The sequence below is a fragment of the Vipera berus genome, assembly GCF_964194415.1.
Source record: "Vipera berus genome assembly, chromosome: 1".
Taxonomy (NCBI): domain Eukaryota; kingdom Metazoa; phylum Chordata; class Lepidosauria; order Squamata; family Viperidae; genus Vipera; species Vipera berus.
In genome coordinates, this window is record NC_138202.1 from 224739922 (window position 1) to 224761843 (window position 21922).

Genomic DNA, 21922 nt, shown 5'->3' on the forward strand with positions numbered 1-21922 from the left:
GTAAACCACCCAGAGAGTGATGTAAAGCAATATGAGGTGATAAGTTATGTCTAAGCGCTATTGCTATTGCTTGAAGGGAGACACAGGATCTCTATATAAATTATCTCAAATAATTGTGTAGAAAATACCACTGGTCTACAAATTGTGGGAAATTATCAACCTCCGAGATAATATATGTTAATTCTTACAGATTTTGATTAGATGAATTAGAAAACAGGTGGTAAAGGTGCTGGTTGGCTAAGGTTTTCAAGATATTTCACAATAAAGATTTATAAACAGGTGAAAATATTTGCCTACAAGGGAGGGAGGTGTCTAATGATCATGATGCCTTGTAACTTCTCGACAAAGTACGATAGAACATTGAAAATGGTACCATGTGGAAGTGTATAAATTTATCTTCACTTTGAGACTAAAGATTAATACCTAACTCTAATTTATTGTTCTTTTATTGCAAGGTACATTTGTTTTGGTCAGATCTACGCATGATATAGTTACATCTGGTGGCTTATGAAAGTGTCATTGCCTAACATTTCCAAGGAACAGCTGCATGATATTTTCCTTCAGAAGACAAGATGCCTTGAAACTGTGTAAACAATGCAGATATTTTCTGCTACAGTTGTGGTCAGGTTACATTTGCATCTCAAAAATGCAGTATGATGGCAGTGGTAAAAAAAAGGCATACCATCTATATTTTAGATGCAAAATAGGGACAAGAGTTGGACCCCTCATTATTGTTGCATTACATGCGCAACTTCTCTGTGTCACTGGCTAAACAAGAAGAAAAAGTCCATGCTTTTCACAGTCCCAATGGTGTCCCAATCATAGTAACAACTGCTATTTTTGCTTGGTTCCCCCAAATTGCAAAAGGGATCCCAAGAAATAAGAAGTGGACCATGGATATCCAAACATTCCATCCGCACTGCGTCCTGTACCCCATGGTGAAGATTTGTCAATTCCATATCCACCAGAATCCTACTCTCTAGACTCAGATGATGATAAAGACGATGAGCATGATGCAGTTGATCCGGAGCTGTCTATATCAGTGGAGCCAAACTTTAGCCCACTGTGTGCTCCTCCTGAACTCCTCTTAATTTCACACAGTGAACTAAATGACCTGGTCAGGGATTTGGAATTGCCTAAGAGTAAAGCAGAGCTACTGGACTACAGATTACAACAGTGGAATCTCTTGCAGAGTGGAAAAGCATGAAAACGTTACATGAAAAACCAATAAATGAATGGAAAGTTATGTTATTGTTATCAATAAAAAGATAAATTTATAATGATTGGTGTGGCACCATTCTCATTGCTATATCACATTTTGTAGAAAAGTTATGGAGCATAATCGCACATCCCCCTTGTAATTTTGAATTATTTTGATGCAGTTTTGACCTGACGCTGTACCTTAGAAATTGGAGCCAATTCATACTCAGGATTTAATTTTCCTTTATTAGTGACCCAATTCTGGTAAAATTTAGCTACTTTCATTTCCAAAGCTTTCTCCTTGTAGACCAGTGAAATCAGTCTGAGAGATCAGAACGGAACAGCTACAAAGCAAATGCAGATCAATTCCTTTTCCTGAAACAATACAGAATAATATGGTAGTGGGCTGATAAAAATAATCGTCACACTTCCTGTGTGTGCCAAAAATTCATCAAGCCATTCTAGGCAATTTTAATGCCACAGCCCTCTTCCTAAAAATACGTTGTGAGATATGCCATGTGGCATAATACCATCATACTGAGTTTTCCCATTACCTTTTCTTATTCCTGGCAGTAGTGGTTGCTGCCAGAATGCACAGCAGGGAGGCAGATTTTGGCAGTCACCCATGTTTTCTTTAACTTCTATTTTCACCCTCATTCTGCAGAACTGAAACACAATGTTCGAGATGTCTTGTTTCAAAGATCACATTGGAATGTATTTTACATTTTTTCCAGCTTATTCAAGCTGGTGTTCTGAACATGCCCAACAATTCAACCTTTCACGGACATGAATCCAGATCTTTGCACAACTGAGGTTTCCCTCCAATGTAACAAGCAATTTCCTGTTGAGGACAAAATGCTGAAGGCAACTTGTACCATAGATATCTGCTCATAATCATGGTACCAGGTTGCCTCCATTTTCCATTTCAGATATATTGGAAGGAAGCAGCACTGTGTCACACAGCGAGCAACAAGATGAATTCAAGAAGCTCACAAACATGGAAATAAACCATCTTTCATTGTTGCCCTTTACAGCTGCTAATTAATGTAGTTATTTATAGCCCAATTCTCCATGACACTGTCTTGGCCCTTTTCAAAATTGTCAATTAGTGTCCATCATTCCATTTGATGATAGTAAATCCCAAGTTTAACTATCTCCAGCTTGCTTTCTCATCATTCCTAGCTCAGATAATAGCTTGTGGATTGTTGCCAATCAAGCTTGAGGAAACATACAAAGCATTTCCCCAGATGTTCCGCAGCAGAACCAGGATTGTAAGATTATTAGAGGCCTTGTTTCTCAGTTGTTGAGAAGAGGACATTTCAGGCGCTACATAATTTGTGACACTTAAAAGTACTGGTCTGAGATGTAATAATGGTTCTGAGAAGTATGAGACCATGTTAGAAAACCTTGTCCTTATTAATTAATCTCCCCCCTCCCCCTTTTTTTTGCAATTTTGTTTTCCTTAATCTGGCATGCCAAAATTTGGTTTATGAATGAGACATTCAAAGAGCCTCAAACATTCTCTCCCCCATTTTCAATGCAGTACATTCGGCTTGATGGAGTAACTGTATTTATATATAGTTAGAGCCGTGGTGACATAGTGGTTAGAATGCAGTATTGCTGGCTTACTCACCCCTCACTACCAGCACTTCAATCTCAACCGGCTGGAGGTTGACTCAACCTTCCATGTTTCTGAGGTCGGTAAAATGAGGAGCCAGATAGTTGGGGACAATATGCTGACTCTGTAAACTGCTATAAAGAGAGGGCTGTAAAGCACTATGAAGTGGTATATAAGTTTAAGTGCTATTGCTATTGCTATATGCATGTAACTGGATCTTCTACCCCTTTAACCGAATTGTTAAGTGTTTTTTCTCTTTCCAAATTTAACCTTTCTGTTATTTTATCCAGTGGACTACTGTGGAATAGACTCCATGAAGTGTTTTTGAGAGATAAAACCCATTCCACTGTGTATTGATAAATTTAGTGACCTGTCTTTTAAAGTTATAATACTTATATCTATTATTATGGACTTTATTATTTATTAGATTTGTCTCCCACCATGATCTTAAGAAAACAGACACAGTGCTCCCTCCTTTATTATTCACTAATGCAAAGCTACCACTACATTGACTTTGCCTGCTGTGAACCTGGCTCCAATCATAGCTGACTTTTTGCAAAGGCAGAAGAAAAACTCCAATGCTAGGAAAAAATTTTTTCCTTGTAGCGGAATGTTTCCTTTAACACATCATTTCACACATGGATGGTCTGAGAATGGTGTGCTCTGAAACCTGAGATGCATCCTAGCAAAGAGCATCTGGGGTCAAATCGGATCTTGCTCTCCTGTGCTATTCAACATGGGCTTCGCGAAAATTCAACACTGGTTAAAGAATAAATAAAGGGTTTGCAAAGGGAGAAAAGGAAGAAAAGAGTACCACATTTCTGATTTGTTTTTACTTTACTTCAGGAGAGGGCTTAAAAGGAGAAAATGGAAGGGATAGCTTTGAATATGTGTAATTGAATGATGACTATCTTGATGCATTAAGACAGCAGAGTAGAGTGTTTTTTCAAGCAATTATATCCATCAGTCCTTTCAGATTACAGTGGCGGATTGGAAAATCACTGGCCAGCTACATGATTGCCAAAGTCCATTATTTTGGAGAAATAAAGCTTTTGCTTTCAGTCTCTAATGGGGGCACCAAGGGTATTTTCAATACCAAGGAAGACAGAAAACAAAGTCACACAGTGTTTTCAGAAATGTTCATTAACCTAAGCCCCACATTATCTCTTCCCCATATATTCATTTAAATATTCCATATATTTTCTTTTACCTGAAAGCCTAATACTGGTGGACAAATATTTTATCACTGCCTTATTACAGCTTGCAAAATTATTATGCAAAGGGTAGTGTTTTTTAAAATTTTATTTTCATCAATCTTGCTGGTGCTTAAAAGGCTTGTGAAATCACCTTAATTTGACATCCACACATTTATTTAGTTAACAGAATCCAGTGTTCGGGCTGTAGCTTTGGGGATGGATAGATGTTTCCTATCAGTCAAGTAGCAAGTTAAGCATTCTGATTTCACCTTATTAAAAACCTTGCACCTCACTAAAAAGTTCTTATCACAATATCTCTGACAACTGATCTAATTATTATTATGAAAAACTATCTTAGCTAGTGACGGCATTTATTTAATCTTAAAGACCTGATTAATTTAATTCTCCCCAAATGCTGATACCTAATTTCTCCAATTTTCTATTTCACAAGCAAACACACACAGACTGCATTTTTCCCCCCTCTTCTTCCTTTAATTAAGAACCAGATTTAAATTCGTATATTTGGTTACATCCATTTCACATCCATTAAAATATAATCAAACATCTGAATGTTAGTGGCACTATGGAAAGAAATCTATGCTTTAGGAAACCAAAGACGTTTCCATTTTCCCCAATGAATCTAAAATCCTTACAGTACAGACAGTGCTCTTATTTAGTATTACAGAGTTTTAATTATTTCGATAACGGTAGCACGACTGACTTCTTCATGACTAGCCAACAGTATAAATAGAAAAATCAGGGTAAATTCTTCTAGTCTATAAGAAACTTTTAAAATCTAAAAAATGGATTTTATAGGGAAAACAATGAAAAAGCAAAATCTAGGAGGGAGAAATTCTCCCTGTCCCCTCTTTCCCAGGGGTAAAATTCTATAAATCTGACACTTGGTTTAATATTTTGTGATAACTCAGTTAGGTCAATTAAAGTATCGCCCAACTATCAATAATCAAACATGTTGATTATTGGGATGCTGTCCTTCAGCAAACTCTAAACACAGGTAGTTCAAAATTCTAAGTCCCTTCTTTGATAGAAAGTCCCTGACATTTAATGTCTTTTTGCAATTCTTTTAAAGGAACTCGATGAACGCTCCTACAAGACCGCCATTTCAGCAATGGAGAAAAGAAATAAGGAGAAAATGAGCTTTTTTTTCTTCATTTCTTTACAACAGCATGTCTGCCCTCCAGGGAAAGTGTCACTGGAAAGAAATGTCAAGGTTTCATTACATTTTGTGCAAAGCATCTCTCTAACTTAATTTTCAGTGAAGCTGTCCATGTTCTGAATAGTGGTAGGGTTATAAATTGCATTACTGATGTATTATACTATTGTGGATGACTGCCACACTATTAATCTGAAAGCCTTCAAAAAATTTGCAAGGTCACTTCATTCTGTTGGGTCTCAGCCTCACCCTTGTGACAGGTTCCACGGAAGTGACACCTATGTTTGGGACCACATTCATCCAAATGGCCCTTAAAAGTTTCAGAGAAGCCACTATCAACAGAGATTTAAATTTTACACTGAGAACTTTAAATAACTAGCTAATAAGCAGTCAAAGTACTTATACAAAGATTTGGCTTGGAGAATGATATTCTAAAACTCTCCCTTTGTTTGTTTAATTGTAACTGAACACATCACCTAATGATAACTTGCCTGTTTATATTGATCGCCCCTCTTTGTCAACATTGCATCAAAGCAAGCTTCAAGATTTATGTAGAGCTGCCATATCAGTTGCTTTCACATTAATTTTTAGTGGTAAGGGACAACTGTGGCAGTCCAAAGAAATATCCATGGAAAATGCCCTTCTGGAGCATTTGGGAAGCTCCAAATTCATGACCTGAGTTCTTGCGCACAGAAGAAAATTATTTCTGTAGCCTGCTCTTGCTTCGATAAGGTGGTCTTATAAATATAACCAATCCCAATTATCACCAAAGTCTTAGGGTAATGTTTTTTCATAAAAAACCCAATGCAAACATTACAGGATCTAATCCAGTTCAGTCACTGGGACCAGAGGTTTTGTGCTTCCAAACTTTCTGACTTGTGCTGGAGCCCCATCCTCAGGGAACGTGGATCCTACAACATTATCCTGGGACACATCTTTGCCTTCATTCACAAACATTACATTCTCCAATAAACTCAAACACATCAAAATAGCAATTTGATCATTGATTCTTTGTTGGAAAAGTAAATGAGTACTGTATTCAGAAATGACACAAAAAAGTGTGCACAAGCATAGTTTCATAGCACTTAAGGGCCAAACTGGCTTTCTTGATATCAGAGTTTGCAAATCTGAAATGATACGCAGAGACCAGTGATGACAATGAGATGCTTATCGGCCAGCTGATAAAATCTGCAGTAATAGGAACAGCATGATACTGAATAAAAGTAGCAAACAGTTGAATTTGTCTAAAGTTCTCTTTCTGAATTTTAATTCAGTGAGCATCTGCATTTGATAGGTTCAGGTCTTTTGTCACTCTAACCCAGGGGTAGGCAACCTCGGCTCTTTTATGACTCGTGGACTTCAACTCCCAGAATTCCTGAGCCAGCCAAGCTGGCTCAGGAATTCTGGGAGTTGAAGTCCACGAGTCATAAAAGAGCCGAGGTTGCCTACCCCTGCTCTAACCTGACTGGCTGTAGAGCCCCAGAGACAGCAGAGCTGGGAGGCAGAAACTCCACCAGTATTTTGTAGTAGCAGCCCTTTTGTGCTATATTAGAATGATACTTGGATGCAAGCACTTGGAATTATGCTCTCCTTGGTGGAGGAGCCATAATATGATTTGTTTGTTTGTTTTTTAAAAAATAACCAATATTAGACAAGCATGTATCTAGTGTTATCAATTCAATTTGGATCTGGGTAGGCAAAATTAGGGTAAAAGCTTTAACACATTTCATTTATTCGGATGCACAGAAATGAGGAATCTGAACAAACAAGAGTAACAGATTTGAGCTATTGCGTTTTGAGTTTAAGTAAAGAATACCTGATGAATTCAGACTGAGGTTGTTTAGAATGAACAGTGTTTAGACTTAGAGTTTGACTTTATATGTAATAAAGAAGGAGCAGGATTTTAATGCAAGACCTAAAACTGGCTGACACTGAACAATACTCCTTAGTCTCTATCAGATATTTGTTTTAACTGGGATAGAAACATTTTCATGCCGGTACAATATATACAAAAGCAGCTCGAGAGAAAAAGCAGTTGCATAAGTTAACCCAGATATGATACGGACTTTTCTGTAAATGTCAAGTGGCATTATATTTTTAAATATTTCCTGATCATCAAAATATTATATATGATACAGACACAGATACTACTTTAACATTTGAATCAAACGTTTCCTTTAAAAAAAAAATCAAAATTTTCAGAATTGCTAAAGCTTTTTCTTAAAATTCCTGAAAACTGCTATATTGCATTTTGATGTTAGACAGCATTACCATCTATAATTGGAAGAAATTTCCTTACTCGCCCTCAACGGAGTTTTCATTCTGTATTACTAGGTCACAAAGACAATTGGCTTGTGCAAAGCTGTCAGCCTAAATCAGTGCATTCCTTTGACCGCCAATCTGATCCATGTCACTCTTGAGAAAATAATCCATTCATAACACAAGGCAGGTTAATATCAGAGTTAAGTATCTGACCACTTACATGCAAGGAATCAACAGGGCAGAAAGAGATTGCCCTTGCTTCACCCTGCCCTCTGCAGGAACTACATTGAGGAGGAACGCCATCTTGCGGCTGTGGATAACATACACTTAAAATCCCTCCATTTTTAATACATTAGGAAGAAAGGGGAGTTACGAATATCCCACGCTTGCTGCAGAAAAGGGACATTTGTGGCATTGTGTAGACTTGCATTCTCTTTTGCTTACGCGCTCAGGATTACAGAAAGAGATAGAAATAAATATGAATTTTTGTCTTGACAGAAAGCAAAATCAAAATAACAGGGGTTCAATGAGAATTAAATAATGTCTTATTCAAACTGTATTACTAAGTCTTTAAGTCTCCATGTACGGAAATGTTATTATAGCAAAATATGAAAAGAAAAAAAAATTCCTTGAGGGAATCTGGTCCATCTCAGAAGTGGCTAATTTTTTGGTGACTGAAGACCACATTTCTCTTGTTTGAGGATGGGACAAGACTGCAATGGAATGGACCATGGATAGAGATAACATTTTTTTCCCCTTCTCTTAACTTTTTAGGGGAATTTCAAAATGAGTATGCCAAGATTATTTTAGGTTTCACATTACAATTTTTATGTTTCCAACTTTAAATGGTGGTAAATCATCCTTTCTGTTTTTGTTTTGCACTTGTGATTGGAGAAAATCTGAGGATTAAAAAGATTGTTTAGATACATAGGCTATTCCTGGAAGAAAATTAATATAAAGGGCATTTTCATACAAGTTTGAATTGCACAGCTTGATGTGAAAATTTAAAACAAACTATTTCAAATAATTTTTGAGCAGAGCTCTGACTAAACAGTATTTTATAGAGTTGCTACAGTAAAATATAACTGCTTAGACGTTTGCTGTAGAAATGTCCCAGAAACATTAAACAACATCCTGATTGGAAGGGCCTATTCCTATTAAAATGTGCAAAACAGAATGTGCAAAACAGAAAAAAATGGAGATAGCTTTTCTGGTCTTTTTTTTCTGTCCACTTTTTCCACTGGATTATAGGTTTTTGTTTTCCATTAGCACACCAAGAATGAACAAAAACATATTCATAACTTGCTTCTCCTTGATTTATTGAGTAATGTTTGACCATCCAAAGCCAAACTGTGAAAAATTAACAAATGGAGTGAAATGGTCAAAGTTGAAACTGTCAGCCCATGATAAGATGGCATCAATATTTTATGAAAAAGAGGCATCATCCATCATATCATAGGTTATATAAAATATAGGGGATCACATACACATCCATGTTCTTGTCAAGAAATGGGGACAGAAGCTTATAATCCTCTTCCTGATCAGTAATCTAAACTGGGATAGTTTTCTTCTCTATACTTGATGTTATATAAAGCAGAGGTCCCCAACCTTTGGGGCACCAGGGACCGGTTCCATGGAGAAAGGTTTTTCCACGGACCAGAGGGTGCGTGGTTTTGTATGCTGCCTGCATCCCATGGATTGGGCTTTGCTTGTTTGTGTGGACTGGTTGCTGGCATGCCACGGCCCAGTACCGACCCACGGACCAGGGGTTGGGGACCCGATATAGAGTGAAGAAGAAAAACAGTGCTTATTTGATTAAGCCCTATTTCACCTGGAATATACATCCATTTCCTCCCTACATTTTCACATGGATATCTGAAAATGCTGAGTACCGAACGAGCAATGTGCTTGCTGGCCTTTTCTTCCTTTGGCTATTAAGCAGAAGTCAAAGCTCACCAACACAAATGACTCCTCCAGCTGCCAATTTTCTTAGCATCCTAAAATGGTTCTTCATTAATTATTAAAACCGGTTGCTCATTTTTATAAAGATTGTTTTCAAAATACAAGCAGGCAAGCAGAACATAATGTGTGAAACACAAGGGCAGAGAGACACACAGGCTTCAATTAAATAAATGAAAGTCTGTGTGGTGTAGTGGTTAAAATGCTGAAGCCATTCTGGGGAGACCAAGATCCAAGTTCACGCTGAGCCATGGAAGCAACTTTGGGTGACCTTGGACTGGTGCCTTCTTTCAGATGAACCCACTTCACAGAATTGTTGATGTGGAGATAAATGGAAGATTCACAGAGAAAGCTGCCTTGAACGTCCGGGGGAAAAACAACATGCAAAATCTAACAAGCAAAGCAACTGAATTTATAGCTCTAAATAAAAGTGCTGTGATCTACCCATTGAAGAATACATTTCAGATCAGTTCTGTGCTCCAGAACAACAAACTACTTGGAGTAATCTAAGCTTCCCTACAACATATTCAATAATGCTGATAAATGTTGCATAAAATACTGCTAACAAGATACATTATATTAAGCTTTTAAACGGGCATTTTTAGAACTTTTAGCATACACACATATATTAAAATATAAAAAGGCTTAAGCCTTGATGTACTAACAAAAAATGACTATTTTTAAACCCATCCTGTTAATTCAACAATGTGGTTACATCTTGCTTAATAAAACTAACACACAAGGAGGACATCAGATTGTCTATTCCCAATGCATTTTTAAATGTACTCTAAAAGTTAGATGAATACATTAACGCATCCTCAACCTATCTTGATTTAAAACATTTAAATACATGATTTTGCCCAAGTAGATTTGTAAAGTCAATGAAGAGAAAAACACTTGAAACTTTAATTTTGTGGGTTCTGTGATAATCATAATGCAATACTTGAAAATAGGCCGTATTGATTTCTGAAGTGAACAATTTCTTCTACCCCAATACTAATGATTCTTAAGATCTCATTCCACAAGTCATTTTCATAGCGTAAACAAATGAATTCCTCTGACACCAAAGAACTGCAAATAGAAGCAAATAAATTACTGTTAAGCAGTATGCAATTTTAGCTGTCTTTGGCACATTTGATAAAAATGAATAGTGTCATCTTGTTCAATCCACTGGGTAGTGGGGCAGTTAATCAAATTGTTTACCAGCTAGAAATGGAAAAGAAAAAAAAACCCATACAAATATTCATTTTTATTTGTAATTATGCTTTGGTGATCCTTAAGAGTGTCATGGGTTTGTTTGGGCAAAAATATACCATTATACAAATTAAAGGTAAAGGTAAAAGGTAAAGGTTCCCCCGCACATGTGTGCTAGTCGTTTCCGACTCTAATTATACAAATTAGTAGTATCCAAATTAAGATACTGCAAAACACATGTACAAATCCTAGCTCCATGAAAAAAAAATGAAGCACAACAATTGAAAAGATCACAGCATAATAATACTTTATTTTTAAATATAACCAGTATAGTACAGCAAATTAAAAATAAGATAAAGTGGCTTCCATTGTTTCAAATGACATTTAAAATGTATGACACTAAAAAAATATATCTGGCGTTTACTTTTGAATTTTGGCAAATTTGCACCCATCGCAAACGACCGATTTGTTTAACAGCCACTGCATTTACTTCACAACTGCTGCAAAAAAAGTTACGGTATAAAATCAGGTCGGTCACATGACCAATCCATTTTACAACCGTCATGAGTTATGACCATGATAGGCAGGCCTCCATTATGACTGTAAGTTGAGGACTACTTATATCAGATTAAAAATCCATAACTAAAATCTGCCATCCAGTCAGTTATGATTTAAGACACAAAATGCTTGCAGAATTGGAATAGTCAGGTTTGGCTTCACAATCTTCTATTTGAGCAGCATTTTGGTTATAACCTTCCCCTCTGACATGTGAAAATGTAGAAGTCCCAAGTATAACATGTGCTCAGTAATTTTGCTAAGTATTTCTAGCAGCCTGATGGATTTGTGGCTGTCAAGATCCTTGTATCATCAGTCATTATGTTACTTGAAATAAGATGATCTTTGAATTTTCTAATTTGTAAGTGTTAAATTGATGTTATGCACGTAAGTGTTAAATTTATGAACAGAGCAGCTGAAAGTAGTACAAAAGTTCAAGTAGGAGCTTGAAAAAAGATACAAGGAGAAATGGAGCTTCATATAGAAAAGAAGAATAATTTTAAGCAAAAACTTCTGGCAATTGTATGTCATTAAAGCAGGGGTCTTCAAACTTGGCCCTTTTATGACTTGTGGACTTCAACACCCAGAATTCCTCAGCCAGGCATGCTGGCTGAGGAATTCTGGGAGTTGAAGTCCACAAGTCATAAAAGGGCCAAGTCTGACGACCCCTGGATTAAAGCATATCAACATCCTTTACGCTGTTCTGTTTAAGCAGAAATAATACAGAATGATTTATGAGGTTACTGGATTTTAGTTTGGTTCACATCATCTTCATCTTTCCATCCATCTCAATTTAGGGTCTAATACTAGGTTTTTAGTTACCAGACATATAGACATTTATTTCATAATACATGTAGTTCTTTTTGACCACTCTATCACTGAAGCTCAGGGGGCATCCCAAGTTGCCAAGATCCAGAGATGGACAGTAGGATCCAAGACTGCGGACTAGATGGAGAAGAGAGGACACAGACTACAGAAGATCTACTCCAGTGAAGCCTTTCTTTTTACTATTCATCTAAACCTTTCCTTCCCCATGCTATCAAACCATCTCAAAATTAATCCACGTTCTTTATCTCTGAAAAAATTGAAGACTCCTGCTTTAAGGCATCTGCCCCAAGGTCCCCCCCCTCAGGGAACTAAGGAGAAATTTCCTGATAGTGAGAAAAATTAAGCTTGTCTCACTGGAGGTTTTCAAATGCACAGTCATTTGTCTGAAATGGTATAGAGTCTTCTGCTTAAGCAGGGGGGGTCAGACTAGAAGACCTCCAAGGTGCCTTCCAATCCTATTATTCTATGTTCTATCTGATGGAGTCAAAATGTTCAGTGTCCAAAAGCACCCAATCAATGTGAGGGATCAGGCTGTGGACAAGGCATGATGTGAGTAAACGCATATGGGCATCTTCATAGCCTTTTAGTAGGTCCTTTGGCAAACTAACAAGATTGTGCCTGCTACCCCTCATCATTTCTCCTTTTTGCAAATTGTCTGCTGTTGCGTTGCTACGACAACAGGAAGCTTGCTGCATATCTGAAGTGGAGAAAAGGAATACAAGACAGAAAAGAAGAGGGTGGCGGAGACTGTTGGACGAGAACGGCAGGGAGAAGAAAAAATCAGGCAAGAATTGGAAAAAATGGAAAACCACATCGTGCATTTCTTGCTGTGATATCATGAACTTGGAGAAACTAAGCTCAGACAATGGTTGCATAAATACAAGCAAGTTTTAAACTTTGGAAGCAGAAAGAAAGACTGGTTCTACTCGCAGTGAAAGGAAGGGAAGGGAAAATTTAAGTCAGCCTTCAAAACTGTTTATTTATTTAATCAAATTTATATAGCCGCCCATCTGATGAGGAATGACTATTCCATACAGATATATGTAATTATACTCAAATTATACTATTATAGTCATTATTAATAAAGTTGTACTCAAATTTGTGGGTTCTGTTTCCCGGTCTGACTATTATTAAATACAATCACAGGTACAAATTTTGTTTGTAGGGTCATAGTTTTCAAAATCGTTAAGACTTTTGTTTACAAGTGGCACCCACTATGCAGCATGAAGAGACTCTTGTTTATCAAGAGGAAAATAAATCCTCTCAAAATCTCTCTGATTATGAAAAAGAACATTCAAATTATTGTAAGTTTCGGTTTTAAGCAGAACACATAAAGCTTTCTTTTACTATGAAACTCAAAGCACCTTCTTCTGAGAGGCTATGGTGTGCTGTGGTTCTGTCTCCACATACAGATCTGCTTAACTCAGATCTAACATGGCTACATTATGGACTCTTGCGCTATATCCCATGGCTAAGTTATGAACTGCAGTAGATAGGACAGAATAAAGTCTACACAGGGAGAAAAAGATTTTAAAAAACAAGGAGGTTTTTATTATTGGCTTGCACTACAGCAATCACGCAATTATTAGTCTAAATATTAAATACTGTTTTGGTCATAATTGATCACCTGGGTTAGTAAACTAACAAAATAAGTGATCCCTTGACTATAATTGTACAGCACACAAATATGATTAATGCTAATTTCTTTGTCATTTTTTTTACTTATTGCATAAGCCAGAGAGAATGCCTTTATGCTAAAAAAAAAAGTCTGCTTACATGAATTGATAACCAATTGGAACAGCAGAGTCAAGAATTAAACAGCTTGGAGTGATTAAGTTATGGATTTAACTACATGCATTAGATCCCCAATTCATTAAATGTTGCCCTGATAGTGAATCCCAGAGAAAAAACATTAGCAGACTCAGTAAAATGAAAAAATTAAGGACGTCATTCTAAGGTTTCATGCAACCCTTGTATTATTTCTTTTGCTATCTAGGACATGTCTTAAAGCAGCCTTTGCAACATGAGGTGCCCTCCATATGTGCTGCACTATAGCAACACAGCAATAAAATACAAATTACAGGTCAAGTCAAACAAGACTTGACGCCAAAGTTAAAGAAATAAACCATCTCCTCACAATTATGTTAATTATAATCTTCTCTACTAACACTATAATAAAACTGGAAAAAATGGAAAATCCAAAGAAAGTGTGTGCAGCCAGATTACAGTCTATATTGACATTAATTCCCCTTGGTGTTCCTTGCCTTCTTAGCTTCCAGTGAGGCAATCTGATATCCATCAAACTTTTCATTCTGTCTGAACAATAAAAACCTGTCCATTTAAACTGGTAACCAAATGGGGGTGGAGATGTGTGACATCTAGGTTTGTCACATTTTCCTACAGTATTTTCTTCCCTCTATCAAGAGAAAACAGCACTCCCACCAACACTGACAGGGCAAGGGACTGTATATAAGCAGAATAACCACCACCCCCCCCCCCGCTTCTAGCACTGATGATGTCACCTAGTTGGGCAACAAAACAAATTAAACAATCAAGCTCAGAGAATGCCAAGGACTCCACAGTATTAGCTATATTGTTACTTACATGCCATGACGTTGGTCTCTATTTACTTAAGTACCTGGCATTTTCTGTAAGATTACCTACTCAGAGGCAGTCATAATACGTTGGGTGTCTACTTAACACAAGAAGTCTCCCTACATGGTCACTTGGTACACAAACGGACATGGCTGAACCGAACACCAGGTAGTCACTATTCAAAAGGGGAAGTCTTCTTCCTCAAACCAAATGTTTCCATCATAAAAATCTATGGGAAGAGATTTATTTGCCCAGAAGCAGTCCTTAAATGGGGAAAGAAACCTGCTATACATGCCTAAAAATTATTCAATTTCTTCTAGAATCGACGGGAGTTTATATGCCAATTGATCTGAAACGGCTCTTAAAGGAATATTTGAATTTTGATAAGGTTAATACATGTCTTTCCATATAGATAAGACTGTTTAATCAGTCTCCTCTTAATACAAATAGGAAATATATCACATTGATTTGTATTGTGAAATGTAAAGAAATGATACATTTGAAATTCTACGTATATATTTGAAATGCTTGCAAGCAAGTAGATTTACCCTTGGTTTAACATTTACAGTACTGTAGTATGAAAAACAAAATGAGCAGTGCCTTTATTTGCCAACCACACCAAATTAAAATTCAACTAAATGTAAACCCAGTAATAATTAAGCTGATAATAGTACTCAAAGAATGCTGAGAATAAAGTAAATTTAAATTAATAGCATTATAAATGCAGTTTCTATATTGAACTATCCCTGAAAAAAGTAATTTACTATGTACCAAGAATAATATTCATTTGGACATTCAGAAATATGACCCAAGCATGCACAAAATGCCTGACAATAATGAAATTCAAGAAACACACAAGAAACTTGCACAACTGCAGTTTCTAACACAGCTTCCCAAACAGAACTGCTTAATTTGTATTGTAGTCTGCCGATTCACTACTTGTTACTTATTAAATATGAAATAAATATGATCCAGCAGTGCGTGGCAGCAACCAAAAAAGCTAATGCAATCCTTGGTTGCACAAACCGAGGCACAGAATCAAAATCACATGAAGTATTAGTACCGCTTTATAAAACCTTAATAAAACCAACCTGGAATACTGCATCCAGTTTTGGCCACCACATTACAAAAAAGATGTTGAGACTTTGGAAAAAGTACAGAGAAGAGCAACTAGGATGATTTAAGGCTTGGAGACTAAAACATATGAAGAACAGCTGCAGGAACTGGGTATGGCCAGTCTAGAGAAAAGAAGGACTAGAGGTTATATGATAGCAGTATTCCAGTATTTGGGGGGCTGCCCAAAGAAGAGGGGGTCAACTTATTTTCCAAAACACCAAAAGGCAATGCACGGAAACTAATCAAGGAAAAAAGTAACCTGGAATTAAGGAGAAACTTCAGTGAGAACAATTAATCAGTGGAACTGCTTGCCTCCAGAAGTTGTGGGTGCTTCATCACTGGAGATTTTTAAGAAGATATTGCATGGCCACTTGTTTGAAATGGTATGGGGTCTCCTCCTTGAGCAGGGGGTTGGACTAGAAGACCTCCAAGGTCCCTTCCAGCTCTGTTTTGATTACTGTTAAAGCACTGTAACATGTACAAAATTAACATAACATGAGAAGCATTTCACCATTAAAACAATTACTCAGAGCAGAGCATCTGTCCGGGATGTTTCAATCTGGATTCTGCAATGATTTTAGGATGATTTCCTATTTGTACAATGTATACCCCAGCAGACACTACTTCATACATGGTTGTACATGCCTGTAAACTGATGCAACTTTCCATTTACCTGCAGCTTATATATTTACGCACTGGCTGCTTTAGAGAAAAATGAAGCATTTTGTCCTACCTGGAGCACCATTACTACTTTCTTCAGCATCACTTTCAGAGGATCCTTTACTGTTTTCATTAATAGCAACTGGTACGTAATCTTCAGGGGGCAGAGCCACAGTGTATATTTTTCTTGAAGGTAGAATCACACTTGTCTTTTCTAGAAGAGAATAAATAGGAAACTGAAATAGAAATAAAAGTTACCAGAGCTTCTGCTAGGGTTATGCAGTGAACTGGATTCTAAGAACAAAGGGCAAGTAGTCACACTTACTATATTACTCAACAACTTGCTAAAGAACCTTCCATGTCTGCTCCTTGTAAGTAGCCTAGTCTGCCAGGAAACAGATTCCACAAGGACTAATGGAACTCCATCTTATTATTACAGAGCAGGGATGTCAAACTCAATTTCATTGAAGGCCGCATCAGCATTGCGGTTGCCCTCAAGGGGCCGGGTGGGTATGGCCAGGGTGGGCGTGGCCTACTGGGTGGGCGTGGCTAGAGTGCATATGGCCTACTGGGTGGGCATGGCCAGCTCTACATCGTTCGCATCAAGGGTGCCTATGGGGGCCTGGGCAGGAGTGGGACACATCTGAGGGTCTCTGGCAAAAGGAAAGTCTCTGGGCCAGGGCCAAGGCAGTGGGGGCCGTTCCCTCACTGTTTCCAGGATGGCTTCACGGGCCACATGAAACCACTTCGCGGGCCGGATCCGGCCCCCGGGCCTTGTGTTTGACATGTCTGTTACAGAGTATAATAAGAGAATCGTAAAAGCCTGACATTCTTGCTTTCCCCTCTTATGCCAAATGGAATCAAGGGAAGGCAAACTTGGGACTAAATGATGTTGATGCAAACAATCCTGCATTCTTTCTTCAAGGTTATGTGTGTTCTCCTTTATACCATGTGGCTGCCACTGTACCCTAACGGAAAAAGACCTCTTTGATGTAAAGAGAAGCTGGCAGGTCACACATATATGCCATACATGTTCTAAATCACCTTCTCCTCTTTGAATCTAAATTGCATTCTATATGCAACTCCCACATAGCCTTACCATGCATGCCCATGCATGGCCAGACAGCTGTGGATAGCTTATGAAGCAGCTTCACAAGCCTAGAAATACCGTATAAGTGGCTGCTTTAATGCTTCAAACAATAGCACTTTGTATGCACTGTTAAACATTAGGACACATCTGTAAGGATTTGTAGACACTGCCCTGCAAATAAGAACTTGTTTTGGATAGGGGAAAGTATGAATCAGGTATTGCACATCAGTCATGCAAAAAGAGTAAGGCATCCAAAAAGGGAAGTCACCTTCTGGTTGGTGGTTCAATTATAAGGAGGGGGGGGGGAGGAGGAGCCAAGATGGTGGACAGGCAGCAAAGGCTGTAAAGAACTCCTCCAAAAGTAAAGGTTTTATTTTATTTTACTTTATTTTTATTTTAACTTTTTAACCTCTTTTAATATTGTATTTTTAACCTACCCCTTTTTAACCTTTTAAACCCATTTTTAACCCATTTTAACCTTTTAAAACCTAGTTTTAAACTTATTTTTAAACCTGTTTTAACAAACTTGAATGGGGAAAAGAAGGAAGAGGCAGCACTCTGCAGCAGAGTTTACCAGAGCCTTTGAAGCAGCAGAAAATGGACGATTATATTGCAAACAGACAGTCTGTTCCAATAAGTAACTCATTCACAGGCACCTTATCAGATAAATTTAATTTATGTGCCTCTTTGGAATGGGACTTACGTACAAACCGAACTGGAAGGCAAACAGCATGTAGAGCTGTCCTCCTCCCTCTTGGAGAATGGCTCCCCTCCTTGGAGCCCAGCAGCAGCCTTCTTTGCACAGGAGGGAGATGTAACAAATTTAAAGGGAGAAAACATGACAGACTTCCTCTCCACACAATGTTTGCTTACAGCTCAAACTGTAAATGCAATATATGATCTTTTGTCAATTGTCATAAATAAGGTTGACTGCCTGAAAGAATCTTTCGCAAAGTTTGTTAGGAGCCAACCAAATACTGTAGAAGGATTTGGGAGGATAACTATGGATAGGGAACCATCGCTTTAAATCCAGGCTGCAACAGCCCTCACACTACTAAGCCCGACGCTGCTGCAACTGAACTGACCCTGAGAAGGCAAAGGACCAATGTACAAACTGTGTTACCCACAGCTGCAGGAACTGCCGAGGATGTGCCAGAAGAAATGCTGGTTGACCTATTCAGTGCATTGCCGGAACCTGAGCAAGTAAATATCATTCAAAGATTGGATGACCTAAAAGAGGCACTGACAACAACTCAATCTACAGCAAAGCCTCTATTTAATTTGACTCCACTAATCACCCTGGAAGACCACATAGGAGCTGTGACTAGGGGGGCTTTCGCCCAGGTTCGCCTGGTGCGCCAGTTGCGGCCCTATCTAAGCCGGGATGATCTATGCACAGTCACTCACACGCTCGTGACCTCTCGACTAGACTACTGCAACGCTTTCTACATGGGGCTGCCCTTGAGGACCACCCGGAGGCTCCAACTGGTACAGAATGCAGCCGCGAGAGTTGTGTTGGGAGTTTCCCGATACTCCCATGTCACACCTCTGCTCCGTGAGCTGCATTGGTTGCCAGTTGTCTTCCGGGTGAGATTCAAGGTACTAGTCATGGTGTTTAAAGCCCTACATGGCAGGGGTCCGGAGTACCTCAGGGAACACCTGCTGCCGGCGTCAACTTCCCTCCGCCCTGTGCGTTCCCACAGAGAGGGCCTCCTCAGGGTGCCACCGGTCAGAGAATGTAGATTGGTGGCCCCCAGGGGGAGGTCTTTCTCTGTGGGCGCCCCGGAGCTATGGAACCAGTTACCGGTTGAGCTCCGGACGGCGCCCGATCTTCGCTCCTTTCGCCGCGATCTGAAAACATACCTGTTCGAACAAGCCGGCCTGGCCTGAGGGGGGATTGGTGGGGTTTTTACTATCATTTTATTGGGGTTTTATTAATGTATTTATTGCTTTTTATGGGCATGTATTTAATTACTTTTTAATTTTTGTAGCTTTGTGTTTTATTCTTGCCCTGTACACCGCCCTGAGTCCTTCGGGAGAAGGGCGGTATAGAAATATTAATAAATTAAATTAAATTAAATTGTGACAATATATTTAATCAACAATCTACCTTTACCTCAATAGTAATAAAAGGTGTTGTCACGCAAGCTGACAGTGGGGTAACTGCACTGACTGACCTAGCCTCTGAGAAACAACTGAAAGACAAAGGGCTTCATCACACAGTGCCCCCTAAGCTGACAAACACTAAGGATATAATCCAGCTTCTATCCTCATTTGATTCAGACGTTCCCACAACATCTTTTCACAAGATGAATCCTCAGCTACGCCCCTCCAAAAATGGACATAAATCTACATTTATAGACTTAAGCCAGAATACCTGACCATTTGGAAAAAAAAATCATTCTTGGAGCAAGAGCAGAGGCACACTGGCAACCAATATATAGAGGAGCAACAACAAGTTCTGCAACCCACAAGGAGAAATATCGAATTCACAACAACTGTGAGGAAGCATAGATGATATTGACCCAGCTCCAATGTCAAGTTGACATCTGGCATTTTTACCATCTAGCCAATCAACCAAGCCAGACCACCTTGCCTCCGAGAACCCCATACAGTTGATGACCTGGAATGTAGCTGGCTGGAAAGGGATGGTTGATAGTGGACTAATGAGCTTCCTCTCTAGATTTGACGTAATAGCCTTTCAAGAAACCTGGCTAACCGAAGTGGACGCACCAGTACAACTGCCAGGCTTTCAGGGATGGGCCTCCCCAGCCCAAAAAACAAAGAACAAAGGGAGACCCTCTGGTGGGCTATGCATTCTTATAATGCAAGAGTTGCAATGGCAGGGAGAGAAATTATATAACAAAGATAAGTATCCGTACTTTCTAGCTGTCAAATTTGAATATGACCAGTTTGAGTTAATATTGGTAAATATGTATATTCCTCCAAGCACATCCCAGCACTATAATTTCAAATATTGGATGGGCTTGGAAGTTATGCTAGAAGATATATCTATACTGTACCCTCAGTCCATAGTGGTATTATTAGGAGATCTGAACGCTAGACTGGGTCCCTCTCTGTATGAGCTTGCCCAGAAGAAGGGAATCCCAGGGGAGTTCTTTGATAACTATCCTCAGTGGCTCTCGAGAGACTATAAAAGTAATGCTGCTGGCCTGCTCCTAGTCTCCTTAATTTTTAAGGGTAATCTCCAAATTTTGGGAGGTAAGGACAAGAATTACACATACCCTTATACATACCACTCAGCCAATTCAAGTAGTGTACTGGATCTCTTTTGTGTGTCTAGAGATAAGGCTGACCTCTTTTCGGAGGTCACAGTACACCTTAGCGACAATAGCGACCATCAGCCTGTGAGTGTGACATTGCGAGGCCGCTCAGATTTAAGACCATATAACATGGCTGACAGATGGCTCACCAAAAAGGTAGAGGTGACCCAAAATAAAAGGTTAATTTGGGCCAAGGTTGATACTAAGGCAATATTAGAATGCCTTAAAACAGAGAATGCTACTAAGTGAGCTAGAACAATCCAGTCATCTACTACTGACTGGATGTCAGCCTTCAATGCATTCTCCAATTTTTGTAACATACTGAAGAAACACCTAACAGCTAAACCTGCTACAAAAAGAGCCCGAGTGGGTAGACCTCGCTGGTTTGATCCTGATTGCCAGCGACTGAAATAGAAATTGAAGGCAGCCATGAGGCTTGCCCAGAGGAATCCTACTGCCCATATACAAGCTAAGATGCTGCACACAAAAAGGGAATATAAAAAACTATAACATTAAAGAAAAAAAGTTTTGCCATTTCAATCTGCTCAGAACTTGAGTTGGCTGCCAGAAGTCATAACTCAGTATTATTTTGGCACTCTGTAGCAGGTATCCTGAAGGAATGGAGATTTGCATTTGACATACCAATCTCTGCTGAGGACTGGGAGAATTATTACCAGTGCTTGTTTGCCCCCACCGAACCAGTAAAGAAATTATTTTTAAACAGTGATTTAGTAAATCCTAGAACTCCCCCCCCCTTGGCCACCAGTCTCAGAAAAGGAGATACAGTCCATCATTAAAAGCTTAAAGAGCAATAAAGCCCCAGGTGAGGATTTTTTACCAGCAGAATTATTTAAGAAATTTCCCAACTGGTGGGGTCCTGTATTAGCAGGTCTTTTTACACACATGAATAACACCTGCCATATACCAGATGGGTGGAAGATGGCAATAGTTATCCCCATATATAAAAAAGGGAATAAAAAGGATCCTAGTAATTATAGGCCCATCAGTCTGATTGACATTGTAGCAAAAATATATGCTAGGTACCTTTTGAACAGAATTGAAATCTGGGTAGAGGAAAACAACATCCTCACAGAAGAACAAGCAGGTTTTAGACAAAACAGATCTACTATTGATAACTGCTTTGTCTTGAACCATCTAATTGCCAAATATGCCTATAAGAGGAGACCCGTT

At 38.7% G+C, this 21922-nt stretch overlaps 1 protein-coding gene across 8 annotated transcripts in view; it reads right to left on the reverse strand.

Annotated features, from left to right (window-relative positions):
• ERICH1 (glutamate rich 1) overlaps positions 1 to 21922 on the reverse strand; it is a 91599-nt gene that overhangs the window by 32945 nt on the left and 36732 nt on the right. For 5 of the 8 annotated variants that reach the window (XM_081324748.1, XM_081324749.1, XM_081324747.1 and 2 more), the window contains exon 3: positions 16431 to 16571. The exons of 1 other annotated variant lie outside the window; for it this stretch is intronic. In XM_081324748.1, coding sequence (XP_081180874.1) covers positions 16431 to 16571 — 141 coding nt within the window. Of the gene's footprint in view, positions 1 to 1754; positions 1867 to 16430; positions 16572 to 21922 lie in introns of all 8 variants that reach the window. 2 more of the 8 variants (XM_081324752.1, XM_081324753.1) reach the window with 1 other exon arrangement.